Consider the following 13495-nt stretch of genomic DNA (forward strand, 5'->3'; position numbering starts at 1 on the left):
ATCACTGGCCAGGGCCAGTCACAGGCAACGTCTGACATTGACCTGCACCAAAGTCCCTCTCAAGAGGCTCCAGAAACAATTCATCCAGTAGCCAGCTTAATGCAACATCAGAACAGGAACCAGTTAGCTTCATAAGCTAGCTTCATTAGCTCCCCCAAATGGGAGATCTCTACAGGCACCAGACCCTGCTGAGGCGAATTCCGTTTCATGTGGTCAATACCTGTACAAAAGCTCACAGTCAGCCATCCTGAGGTTCAACCCCACGTACAAATGGGCCAATAGCAATCAAGACTCATTTATAACAGGAGGGCTCATATAACCCACACAAGGGACATTCCTGGAACACCCAGCTCAGGTAGTCAAGGAGACTACCCTTGGGTCCAACAGGACACCTACTACATAAGGCCACCCTACAAAGACTGGGAGTCATAGTAGATCTACCTAATGCATAGAAACAAACACAAAGAGGCAGCCAAATGGGGAGATAAAGTCACGTGCTCAAATGAAAGAACAGGATAAATCTTTTTAAAAAAGAGCTAAATGAGATGGAGGCAAGCAATCTAGCAGATTAAGAGTTCAAAATATGGTTAAAGGATGCTCAAGGAATGTAGTGTAAACTTCAGCCACATGAAAAAGGATGTAGAAACCATAAAAAGACCAGTCAGAAATGAAGAATACAATATCTGAAATAAGGAATACACTAAAAGGCATAAACAGTAGGTTAGATGAAGCAGAGATTTGAATCAGCAATTTGGAAGACAAGGTAGCAGAAAATACCCAACTGGAGCAGCAAAAAGAATTTTAGAAAAATGAGGGTAGTTTAAGAGACCTTTGGGATAACATGAAGTATAACAACATCCGCATCATAAAGATACTAGAATCAGAAGAGAGAGAGCAAGGGATTGAGAACAAATTTGAAGAAATAATGACTTCCCTAGCTGGTTTGGATCTGGTTTGATGTTAGCCCATGAACTGAAGGGTCCCAAGTTTGATTCCAGTCAAGGACACATGTCTGGGCTGCAGGCTTGATCCCAGGGCCCAGTCAGGATGCATGCAGGAGGCAGCCAATCAATATGTCTCTCTCACATCGATGCTTCTCTTTCTCTATCTCTTCCCCTCCCTTTCACTCTCTCCAAAAATCAATGGAAAAAAACATCCTCAGGTGAGAATTAACCAAAAAAAGAAAAAAAGAAAAGAAAAGAAATAATGACTGAAAACTTTCCTAACCTGGTGAAAGAAAAAGACACAAAAGTTCACTAAGCGAAGTGAGTCCCAAACAAGATATATCCAAAGAGGCCCACACCAAACACATCATAATTAAAACAGCAAAGGTTAAAGACAAAGAGACTATCTTAAAAGTAGCAAGAGAAAGATAATTACCTACAAGGGAGCTCCCATAAGACTGTCAGCTTATTTCTCAATAGAAACATTTCAGGCTGGAAGGGATTGGCATGAAATATTCAAAGTGATGAAAAGCAAAGACTTACAACCAAGACTACTTTACCCAGCAAGGCTATCATTTAAAATGGCAGGAGAAATAAAGAGCTTCCAAGATAAGAGAAAGCTAAAGGAGTTCATTGCCACCAAACTGGTATTATGTTAAAGGGTCTTCTTTAAGAAGAATAAAACAGAGGAACATAGTTCTAAAGAAAAAAATGCCAATAAATATGTACCCATCAGTAATCTCTTTAAATATAAATTGCTAATATCCAATCAAAAGACATGGGATAGTTGAGTGCATAAGAAAACAAGAGATGTATGTATGCTGTCTACAAGAGATCCACCTCAGAATCAAAGATACAAACAGACTCAAAGTAAAGAGATGGAAAAAGATATTTCAGGCAAATGGAAATGAAAAAAAAAATGCTAGGATAGCAATATTTATATCAGACAAAATTGTCTTTAAAATAAATAAGAGTCAAAGAAGGACACTGTCCTATATAATAAAGAGGTAATATGCAAATTAACCCTCACACCCTCACAAGATGGCTGCCTACGACCAGGCCAGCAGGGGTGTTAGTGAGGGACGACCAAATGACTGAACAAGCAGGCTGTGTGGGGCAACCAGGCAGGCAGGGGGGTTAGTGAGGGACGACCAAACGACTGAACAGCAGTCTGCGTGAGGCGACCACACCAGCGGCGGGGCCGTGAGAGGCGACCAGGCTGGTGGGGGGGAGGGGGCAGTTGGGAGTGACCAGACCAGCATGGGGGGCAGTTGGGGGCAACCCAGCTGGTGGGGTGGGCAGTTAGGGGCAACCAGGCTAGCAGAGGGGGGCAGTTGCGGGTGACCAGGCCGGCAAGGGGGCAATAAGGGATGACCAGGCCGGCGGAGGGGGCATTTGGGGGCAATTAGGCTGGCAGGGGGGGCAGTGGGGGCAACCAGGCTGGTGGGGTGGGCAGTTGGGGTGACCAGGCCAGCAGAGGGGGGGTAATTGGGGGTGACCTGGCCAGCACACAGAGGCAATAGGGGTGATCAGGCTGGTAGGGTGGGGCAGTTAGGGGCGACCAGGCAGGGGGGCAGGTGCGCGATTAGGAGCCAGCGGTCCAGGAATGTGAGAGGATGTCTGACTGCCAGTTTAGATATACCGTAAGTTGGATATCCCCCAAGGGGTCTGGGATTAGAGACGGTGCAGGCTTTGCTGAGGCCCCGCACCCCCCCCTCACCCCCCCGTGTACTAATTTTGTGCGCCAGGCCTCTAATATAATGATAAAGGGATCAATCCAACAGGAGGCTATAACCCTTCTAAATATTTATGCACCCAATATAGGAATACCTAAATTTATTTTATTTATTTATTTTTTATATTTTTTTAATTTTAGAAAGGAAGGGAGAGGGAGAGGGAGAGGGAGATAGAAACATCAGTGATGATAGAGAATCATTAATCGACTGCCTCCTGAAGGCCCCATACCTGGGATCGAGCTCACAACCCAGACATGTGCCCTGACTGGGAATTGAACAATGACCTCTGGGTTCATAGGTCGACACTCAGCCACTGAGCCACACCAGCCAGGTGAGGAGCACCTAAATTTATAAAGTAAATTTTGATGGGCATAAAGGGAGAGATTTGCATTAATATAGTCATAGTAGGAGATTTTAACACCCCACTCATATCAAATGATAGATCTTCCAGACAGAAAATCAATAAGGAAACAGCAGCCTTAAATGACACACTAGATCAGATGGATTTAATTGAGATCTTCAGAGCATTTCACCACACAGCAACAGAATGTACATGCTTTTCAAATGGACTGGAATGTTTTCTAGGGTAGACCCCTATGTTGGGACACAAAACAAGTCTCAATAAATTTAAGAAGTTTGAAGTCATATCAAGCATCTTTTCTGACCATAATGGTATAAAACTAGAAATCAATCACAAGGAAAAACCTGATAATCACACAAAGACATGGAGGCTGAATAAGTTATTAAACGATGAATGGGTTAGCAATAAGATCAAAGAAAATATCAAAAGATATCTCAAAACAAATGAAAATGAAAACACAATAACCCAAAATCTATGGGATACAGTGAAAGCAGTCCAAAGAGGAAAATTCATAGCATTATAGGCCTTCCTCAAGAAAAAAAAAATCTTAAATAAACAATCTAGCTTTGTACTTAAGGAACTAGAGAAAGAACAAGCAAAGCCCAAAGTGAGTAGAAGAAAGGAAATAATAAAGATCAGAACAGAAATAAATGAAATAGAGTCTAAAAAAACAATACAAAGGATCAATGGAACCAAGAACTGGTTCTTTGAAAAGATAAACAAGATTGACAAGCCTTTAACCAGACTCATCAAGAAAACAAAAGAGAGAACCTAAATAAATAAAAGCAAAAATGAAAGAGGAGAAATAACAACTGGCACCACAGAAATAGAACAGATTGTAAGAAAATATTATGAACAGCTGTATGTCAACAAATTGGACAGTCTGGACCAATTGGGTAAATTTCTAGAAACATACAATATGCCAAAACCAAATCAAGAAAAATCAGAAAATCTGAGTAGACAGATTACAACTAGTGAAATTGAAGCAGTAATCAAAAAAGTCCCAACAAACAAAAGCCCTGTACTGGATGGCTTCATAGGAGAATTTTACCAAACATTCAAAGAAGAACTAACACCTGTCCTTGTCCATCTGTTCCATAAAATTCAAGAGGAGGGAAGATTCCCAAGCTCATTTTACAAAGCCAGCATTATCCTAATTCCAAAACCAGATAAAGACACTACAAAGAAATGAAATTATAGGCCATTACCCTTGGTGAACATAAATGCTAAAATCCCCAACAAAATATTAGTGAACTGGATTCAGCACTACATTGAAAAGATCATACACCATGATCAAGTGGGATTTATTCTGGGAATGCAAGGTTGGTACAACTGTATGGTGATTATCAGAGGAAAAGAGGTCTGAGGGGCAGGTAGGAGAGGGTAAAGGGGGATAAATGGTAATGGAAGAATACTTGACTTTTGGTGATGAAGGCAATACAATATACAGATTAGGTATTATAGAATTGTACACTTGAAACCTACATAATTTTATTAACCAGTGTCACCCTAATAGAATCAATAAAAATGTATGAATGAATGAATGAATGAATAAATAAATAAATAAATAAATAAATACCTATGAGACATAGGTCTTACCTTCAGGGAGTTCACTGTCTAACTCTCTAGCTGGTGGAGGAAGGCGCTGTGCATGACCAGTAGTAAAACAAATAAGATAGAGATTTTGTGTGGCAAGGAGATGATAGAAAACAGTGATCTCTCTCCACTGGGGCACTGTCAAGCAGAATGCTGGCCTGTAGTCTGGTCTTGTATTATAATACTTAGGTTCTTTTTTATTCTATTTTTTAAATAGAGGAATAACACATATACAGTGTACATATATTTTATGTATAGCTGAATATTTACATGTAACTGACACTCAGATCAAAATTAGTACATTACCAGCATTCTAGAAGATTCCCAGTCATTGCCACCCTCGGAGATAACCACTATTCTCATCCCTGTCACCATATATAAATTTTGTCTCTTGAGCTTTATGTAAATGGAATCATATAGCTCAGGTTCTTATCTGGGCTAAAGAAGGGGTTAAGAAGAATAGGACCAAGATAATCAATCTATTTATATAAAAACCCTGGGTATAACGCCCCTCATGTCCAAGGCTCGACCAACCAGAAGGAAGTCAGTCAGTCCTGCAGGGGTCGTCTTTGGCAACAGCTTCGCCCTCCCCCGAGCTGATTCCCATCAGGGCGAGGTTTGAGGGAGGAACCGGCCCTCAGAGCGTGGACGCACTGAGTCCTGGGTCGCCTTGCCAAGGACTGTGCCCTCCCCGAGCTGTTTCCCAGAGCTGTTTCCCGTGAGGGTGAGGTTTGAGGCAGGAACCGGCCCTCGGAGCGTGGAGGCATATTTTTATAAAGTTTTAATACATTATATTAGAGGTCGTGGTGGTACTGTTTTGCCCGCAGCGTCTACAGCAGTGGTTCTCAACTTTCCTAATGCCGTGACCCTTTAATACAGTTCCTCATGTTGTAGTGACCCCCAATTTCATTGTTACAAATTGAACATAATTAAAGCATAGTGATTAATCACAAAAACAATATGTAATTATATATGTGTTTTCCTATGGTCTTAGGCAACCCCTGTGAAAGGGTCGTTCGACCCCCAAAGGGGTCGCGACCCACAGGTTGAGAACCGCTGGTCTACAGGAATTGCATCTTGGTGGAAGCACCTTTCATTTCCATTAAATGAATTACTGATTCCATTAAATGAAACTTCAATTTCTAGACTCGATATAAACAGTGAAGTTTCTAAAACTATTAAAAAGGCCCAACTTCTCATTATTGATGAATGCGTCATGGCATCCAGTCATGCTATAAATGCCATAGACAGGTTACTAAGAGAAATTATGAATTTGAATGTTATATTTGGTGGGAAAGTTCTCCTTCTTAGAGGGGATTTTCGACAGTGTCTCAGTATTGTACCGCATGCTATGCAATCGGCTATAGTACAAATGAGTTTAAAGTACTGAAATGTTTGGGGATGTTTCAGAAAGTTGTCCCATATAAACAAATATGAGATCAGAGGATTCTGCTTATAATGGATGGTTTGTAAAACTTGGATATGGCAAACTTAATAGCAGTTTTCATTTAGGAATGGATATTATTGAAATCCCCTGTGAAATGATTTGTAATGGATCTATTATTGAAGCTACCTTTGGAAATACTATATCTATAGATGATGTTAAAAGTATATCTAAATGTGCAATTCTTTGTCCAAAAAATGAGCACGTTCAAAAATTAAATGAAGAAATTTTGGATATATTCGATGGAGATTTTCACACATATTTGAGTGATGATTCCAGTGACTCAACAGATGATGCTGAAAAGGAAAATTTTCCCATTGAATTTCTTAATAGTATTACTCCTTTGGCATTATGCCAGCATTTGTGATGACTATTAATAAATCACAAGGACAAACTAGACAGAATAGGAATATTCCTACCTGAACCTGTTTTTGCACATGGTCAGTTATATGTTGCTTTCTCTCGAGTTCAAAGAGCATGTGATGTTAAAGTTCTAAATACTTCATCATAAGGGAAATGAGTCAAGCACTCTGAAAGTATTTTCACTCTTAATGTGGTGTACAGGGAGATATTAGAATAAGTTTAATCACTTTATCAGTCATTGTTTGCATCACTGTTGTTTTTATATCATGTTTTTGTTTTCATATCATGTTTTTGTTGTTTTTATATCATGCCTCTGTTGTTATATCCTTTTTGTTACTGTTTATTAATACATTTATATATTATTTTCATATACATTTTACTAATTTCCTTTCATCTCTCACACTTCTATTATAGAGAAAGGGCAAATAGCAATATTAAAATATTTCCTCTAATTAATTCCCTTTTAATGTGCACAAATTTTGTGCATTGGGCCACTAGTTTCTAAATAATAGAAAAGTTTTACTGATGAATGATTGCCTGTATCTCCAAATCAGATAATCTTACCAATGGTATGCAAACAAGAATGTTGGTAATGAAAAGGAACCTAAAAGGTGATAATTTGGGTAATTGCAACACTCCCAATTAATTAGGAAGCACAGTGGTCTCAGGAGATTACCTTTGGTCAGTGCAGCTAACTGGAGGTGGGAGTTGTAACACGAAAGAGAACATGGTGACATCTCCTTGGTAAACCAGGCAGAAGAGCTCTGCCACTGGGGACGGAGGCTGCCTGGGATTGGGTGACTAGTGAAATGAAGTCCTAAAGAGACAAATCTCTTGTTGCAGATTGACTCCGCCCTCTCTCATCAAACTTTTGTTGGGGATTCCCTTTCTTTCCCCAGTCCTGGAAGTGTATTGGGGCAAAAGAGGCAGGCGGGAGGGAGAGTAGATAGGGATTCCCTCAGGCCACTGAGGACATTTCACAGCATCCTTATGTTTTCCCTTTGTTCAGGTTATTACTTTGGGACTGTGATGATCGGAGCTACAGCTACTACATTGAGGTTTCCACCAACCAGCAACAGTGGACCATGGTGGCCGACAGAACTAAAGTCTCCTGCAAGTAAGTGACATCCTTTGAGGGATGTGTTCCAATTTAAAAAGTCTTCCCAATGGATTCAGAAGGTTCCAATGAAGACTCATAGAATCACTAGATTATATCTTATTTTGAAATTTGAAACATTCTCATGATCCTTTACTTCAGTTTTGACTATTAAGTACTTAGATGAGAATTTACTTTATATGACCAAACAAGCTCTCCTTATTTTGGGATTTGAACTTGATTTTTGAAAATGGCATGTACTAATAAGCAGGGGGAAATGTATTTCCCATATACAATTCTGTCTTGTGTCCTCTCCCCACATCCCACACTACCCCTTTTCTTCCCTAGAGAATTTTGCTGATGCAATACAGTTCAGTCATTATTCTGGGACTCTGTCCTGTTCCCCACCCTCATACCATTCTCAGGGTTAGCTTTAAATACTTATCCCATCTCTGTGTTCCCTACACTGTTACCCAAACTAAGGAAAGTTTGTACCTTAGATTCTTTATAGGCGAACAGGGGCATTTCATGCATAGGGCATTGGGGCTGTTTGAGCTGACCTGCTGTGGGGGAGGCTAGGAGTCAGGATTCTGCTAGTTCTGACCAGCCTAGACTCATGCCTGGAATGAACATGTACGTGTGTATATACCCATGTAACTACCACTCAGATCGAAATGAGCACCTAGAGCAGTAGTTCCAACGTGGGGCACATACCCCACAGGGGGGCAATTTGATTTTTAAGGGAGGCAATTCAAGAATGAGTTATTAACAGTGATTTTTTTGCATTTCTTATGGTTCCAGGGGCCTCATATATAGTATATAAATATATATTATGACATATTTATGCATTTCAGTTCTTTATTATATGTTTTAAAACTTTAGTTGCTATTTTTTTATATCACTTCATATTATTATTATTATTTTAACAATTTCTTAGTGATTTCTTCCTCAGTACTTCAACTGTCCTTGTGTTCTTTTATTTTTTTCTTTCATGGATGCCATGTTCTTTGGAAGTTTGTTTAGACCAAGTTAATGGCCTTTTAGGCTTCCTCCACGTGAATAGCAGTTCACTTTTTGAAATAGTAAGAATTATATGTCATGGGGGAGGGCATCGGGATTTTAGAGATGCTTAGGTGGGGCATGTCCAAAAAAGGTTGGGAACCCCTGGTCTAGATGGTTCCTTCATACCCTTTACCAGTCATTACCTGAGAAGAGCTCAGTACTTTTCTGTGTAGAGCCAAATTATCTGAGGAGATAATTCACATACCATAAAATTCACCCTTTTAAATCATACAATTCAGTGGTTTTTAGTATATTCACTATGCAGCCATAACTACTATTTAATGTTTTAGATAATTTTCATCACACCCAAAAGAATCCTACCCAGTAGTAGACTCCCATTTCCCTCCAGCTCCCTCAGTCCCAGCACCTAATATTCTACTTTCTATTTCTATGGGTTTGCATATTTTGGATAGTTCATATAAATAGAATCATATAGTAAGTGATCTTTTGTTCCCGGCTTCTTTCAGGTATAGTTTTCAAGGTTTGTTCATGTTATGGCATGTATCAGCACTTCATTCCTTTTAATGGCTGAATAATATTTCATCATATGGAGATCTAGATCACATTTTGTTTATCCATTCATCATTTTATGAACATTTGAATTGTTTTACTCTTTAAAAAAAAAAATTATATATATATATATATATATATTTATTTATTTCAGAGAGGAAGGGAGAGGGAGAGAGAGATAGAAACATCAGTGATGAGAGAGAATCATTGATCTGCTGCCTCCTTCACACCCCCTACTGGGGACTGAGCCTACAATCCGGGCATATGCCCCGACAGGGAATCAAACTGGTGACCTCTTGGTTCCTGGGTCAACGCTCAACTGCTGAGCCACACCTGGCTGGGCTGAATTGTTTTACTTTTAGACTATTATTATAGTGCTACTTTGAACATTCTGGTATAAGTCTTTGTGTGAATGTATGCTTTCAGTTCTCTTGGGTATATACCTAGAACTGGAGTAGAATTGCAGGGTGATATGGTTTAAGTTTTTGAGGAAATACCCAGCTTTTCCACAGCAGCTACACCATTTTGCATTCCCACCAGCAATGTATGAGGATTCCAGTTTCTCCACATTCTTCCCAGTACTCATTATTGTCTGTCTTTTTGTTCATAGCCATCCTAGTGGGAGTGAAGTGGCATCTCATTGTGGTTTTGATTTGTAGTTTTTTTGATGGCTAATAATGTGGAAAATCTTTTCATGTACTTTTTGGCCACGATTTGGTAATAGTTTTAATGATGGTTATTTGATGCAATTTCTGACACCCTCACCATTATTGTAGTATTATCTTATAGCATATTTATATTGGTTAGGGCAACACTTGCTACTGTAACAAATAGTGGCTTCAACATTTCAGTGGCTTAACACAATAGTTTATTTCTCAGTCATGTAACAGTCGATGTGGGTGTTTCTGGCTGTCAAGTGGCCTACACAGGTGATGATGGAACCCAGCCATCTTCCTTCTGTGGTTCTGCCCTCACCTAGGGCCTCGTCAGCATCACCTGCACCTAGCTGGCAGATGGGGAAAGAACAGAGAGAAGGTATTTCTGGTTCTGAACAACTTGGCCTGGGCATAGTGAACATCCCTTCCACTTGCCTGCCCAAGAGAGAACTAGTCAGTTGCCACAGTCACTCTAGTAGGACTGGGAAATATGGTCACTTTCTGGCTGGGCAGGGACTTCTCAGTGGAGCACAAATCTTGAAGTCATCTCTGGCATAGCATAAGAAAACTAACAATTATTTAATAACTAGTATTCAGTACTTTGCATATTTTATCTCATTTTGTCCTGAATACAAAGCACCTGTGGCATAGCTCTTTCTGCTGTACTGCATCGCCTCCTAGCATTAGTAGAGAGCTAAACCAAGACAGATGATGAAAACTGGTAAATGGAGTGTTTCCAAGCTCTAAGAACCCTTTTTATACAGGAGGAAGGCCTTTTTATACAAGTGGTGGCTTAGTGGTTGAGCATAAACCTATGAATCAGGAGGTCACGGTTCGATTCCACATGCCGGGGTTGCTGTGGGCTTGATCTCCAGTAGGAGGTGTGCAGGAGGCAGCCTATCAGTGATTCTCTCTCATCACTGATGTTTCTCTTTCTCCTCCCTTCCTCCCTGAAGTCAAGAAAAAGTACATAAAAAAAAAAAAGAGGGAGGCCTTCAAGGCCCATGAACAGCTGCCCATTTGTCTTTCCATAGTCATTGCTTATTGGGTGTACAGCTCACAGGCCATATCCTCTGCTTCCTCAAAGCTTGACACATCTACTGGTTACAATCACCCATCTCTTCTGTCATTTTATGTGTTACAAATTGAATTCTTCACCTCTTTCTTTCTTATTTTAAGGTATATCTTTATTGATTCCAGAGAGGAAGGGAGAGAGAGAGAGAGAGAGAAACATCAGTGAGAGTCATGTGCCCTGACCAGGAATCGAACCATGACCTCCTGTTTCATAGGTCAAATGCTCAACTGAGCCACTTGGGCCAGGCGTCTCACCTCTTTCTTCTATGTTCCCCTGTTGAAGGTGTTATACAATGTTGGTTTTCTATAAGAATTGGCTGATTAACTACTGATTGAGATGTATCATAATAATTGTATACTTATTTAAATGGGGTTTTTCTTGATTCAAAAACCCATTCACTTATTAGGACCTTTCCCAGGAGCTTTGTATTAACGTTATCAACATCTTTCTTTCCTCTTGTTTATTTTTCATTTCCATTACTTTATTGGATTTAAATAATTTATATGTTTTTAACTTTGTATATTAGCACTTAGATGCTATAGCAGGAAGTGTTTTAGAAATTACTGAAAAGGTAATATGTTAGATGAACAAGAGTAGTAGCAAGAAGGCAAGTGCCTGTTAACCCTCTTGGGATCATTGGAACCAATGGTTGTGGTTTTATGTTATGGGCATAACCACAGTGTACTGTCTTCCATTTTTGTGTTAGGTGTTAACTATAATAGAAGATATGCAGATAATAAAAGAAGAAAGCCTTTCCTTTTTAACTACTATACTCCAGAGCAGTCCTCAAAGAGGATTCTATTAGCTTCAAGAATTGTAGCCTGCTTTTTATTGTAATAAAGAATGTGAGTCATGTTATAAATCAAGTTCTATAGGATCTTTACATCCTGCCTTAGATCCTGCCTTAATAGCATTCTGCCTAGTGAAAAAGTAATCAGAGGGTAGATTTTCACTGTCCTCTGAAAAATACCAGGGAATGAGATTCTCCAGTGTCTCCTGTAAGTCTCTCTGCTCCTGGGGGTTGGGGTGTGTGTGTGGGTGTTTCCTTTATTGATATCTTAAGTTCTTTGCTTTTAGGATAAAGGCTCATTTTCTATCTTGGATAACCCTGTTTGTGTATTGAGTGCTTTTGTTTTATCCCCAGTTTTATTGTGATGTTATTAATAAACAGCATTGTGTAAGTTTAGGATGTATAACATAATAATTTGATATATGCAACTATAATAATAAAAGCATAATATGCTAATTAGACCAGATGACTTTCCAGACAAAGCCGTGAAGACGGGGGCCGAGGCCGAGGCAGCCGCCGCAGCTGCAAGGGCCAAGCCCCTTGCACGAATTTCTTGCGTTGGGCCTCTAGTATATTATAAAATGACTAGGGGCCCAGTGCATAAATTCGTGCACTTTGAGCCGCGAGGCTGCGGTAGGCACAGGGGCATATCTTGGCCCATCCTCTGCGCCCCCGCCCAGCTCCTCCCGCAGCGGCCGCCCAGTCCCTTGTCTGCCGGCAGCCCCGCTCCCACTGCCGCCACTCCCATGCGCTGAAGACGCTGGCCCTGCTCACACCCGCTGAAGGCGTGGAGCAATTGGGGCCAGTGCCTACAGTGGGTGCGAACAGGGCCGGCGCTGTCAGTGAGTGTGAGTGGCAGCTGCTGCCCCAATCACCCCTCAGGAGCAGGGGAGGTGGAGAAGTTCTCAGGGGCAATCAGGGCCGGCAGCTGCCACTCGCACAGCTGATGGCACCGAGCAATCAGGACTGGCACCAGGCACCGGCAGCGGGTGTGAGCTGAGCTGGCACTAGCAGTGGCTGTGAGTGGCGGCTCCAGCACCAGCAGCGGGTGCAAGTGGGGCCGGTGCCAACAGCAGGTGCGAGCGCCAAGTGGGACCGTGGCAAGCGGGGGCAAAGAATTTTCAGTAACCACCAGAGGCTCACCTTGATGGCAGCAATTGGCGCCCCACCTTGGTCTGGTGCCCCCGCTCACCTGCTCCGCCATCCCTCCTGGCCAACGCCTGCCATGTTCCGAACAAGCCCCTGGTGGCCAGCATACGTCATAGTGACCGGTTGTTCAGTTGTTCCTGTTGTTCCACCGTTCAGTCTGTTTGCATTTTAGCCTTTTATTATATAGGATTACCACAATAAGTTTAGTTAACATATCTTACTACCTCACATAGCTACAATTATTTTCTTGTGATGAGAACTTTAAAGATCTATTCTCTTAGCACTTTCAAATACTAATCATTATTGTTAACTGTAGTCATGAGGTTGTTCATTACACCACTGGAATTTACTTCTCTTAAAACTGGAAGTTTGCCGGAACCGGTTTGGCTCAGTGGATAGAGCGTCGGCCTGCGGACTGAAAGGTCCCAGGTTCGATTCCGGTCAAGGGCATGTACCTGGGTTGCGGGCACATCTCCAGTAGGAGGTGTGCAGGAGGCAGCTGATCGATGTTTCTCTCTCATCGATGTTTCTAACTCTCTATCTCTCTCCCTTCCTCTCTGTAAAAAATCAATAAAATATATTTAAAAAAAAAAAACAAAAAACAAAACAAAACAAAACAAAAAAAAACTGGAAGTTTGTACCTTTGACCACCTTCACCCATTTTCCTTACCACCGCCCCGCCCCACTGCCTCTGGCAACCACCAATCTGTCCT

At 41.1% G+C, this 13495-nt stretch overlaps 1 protein-coding gene across 5 annotated transcripts in view; it reads left to right on the plus strand.

The window, feature by feature from the left end:
• The window catches only part of BTBD9 (BTB domain containing 9), a 441592-nt gene that overhangs the window by 358267 nt on the left and 69830 nt on the right, over positions 1–13495 (plus strand). For all 5 annotated transcript variants that reach the window (XM_036317334.1, XM_036317337.1, XM_036317336.1 and 2 more), the window contains one exon: positions 7454–7561. In XM_036317334.1, the coding sequence (XP_036173227.1) occupies positions 7454–7561 (108 nt within the window). The remainder of the gene's footprint in view (positions 1–7453; positions 7562–13495) is intronic.

The sequence above is a fragment of the Myotis myotis genome, unplaced genomic scaffold, assembly GCF_014108235.1.
Source record: "Myotis myotis isolate mMyoMyo1 unplaced genomic scaffold, mMyoMyo1.p scaffold_m19_p_7, whole genome shotgun sequence".
Classification (NCBI taxonomy): domain Eukaryota; kingdom Metazoa; phylum Chordata; class Mammalia; order Chiroptera; family Vespertilionidae; genus Myotis; species Myotis myotis.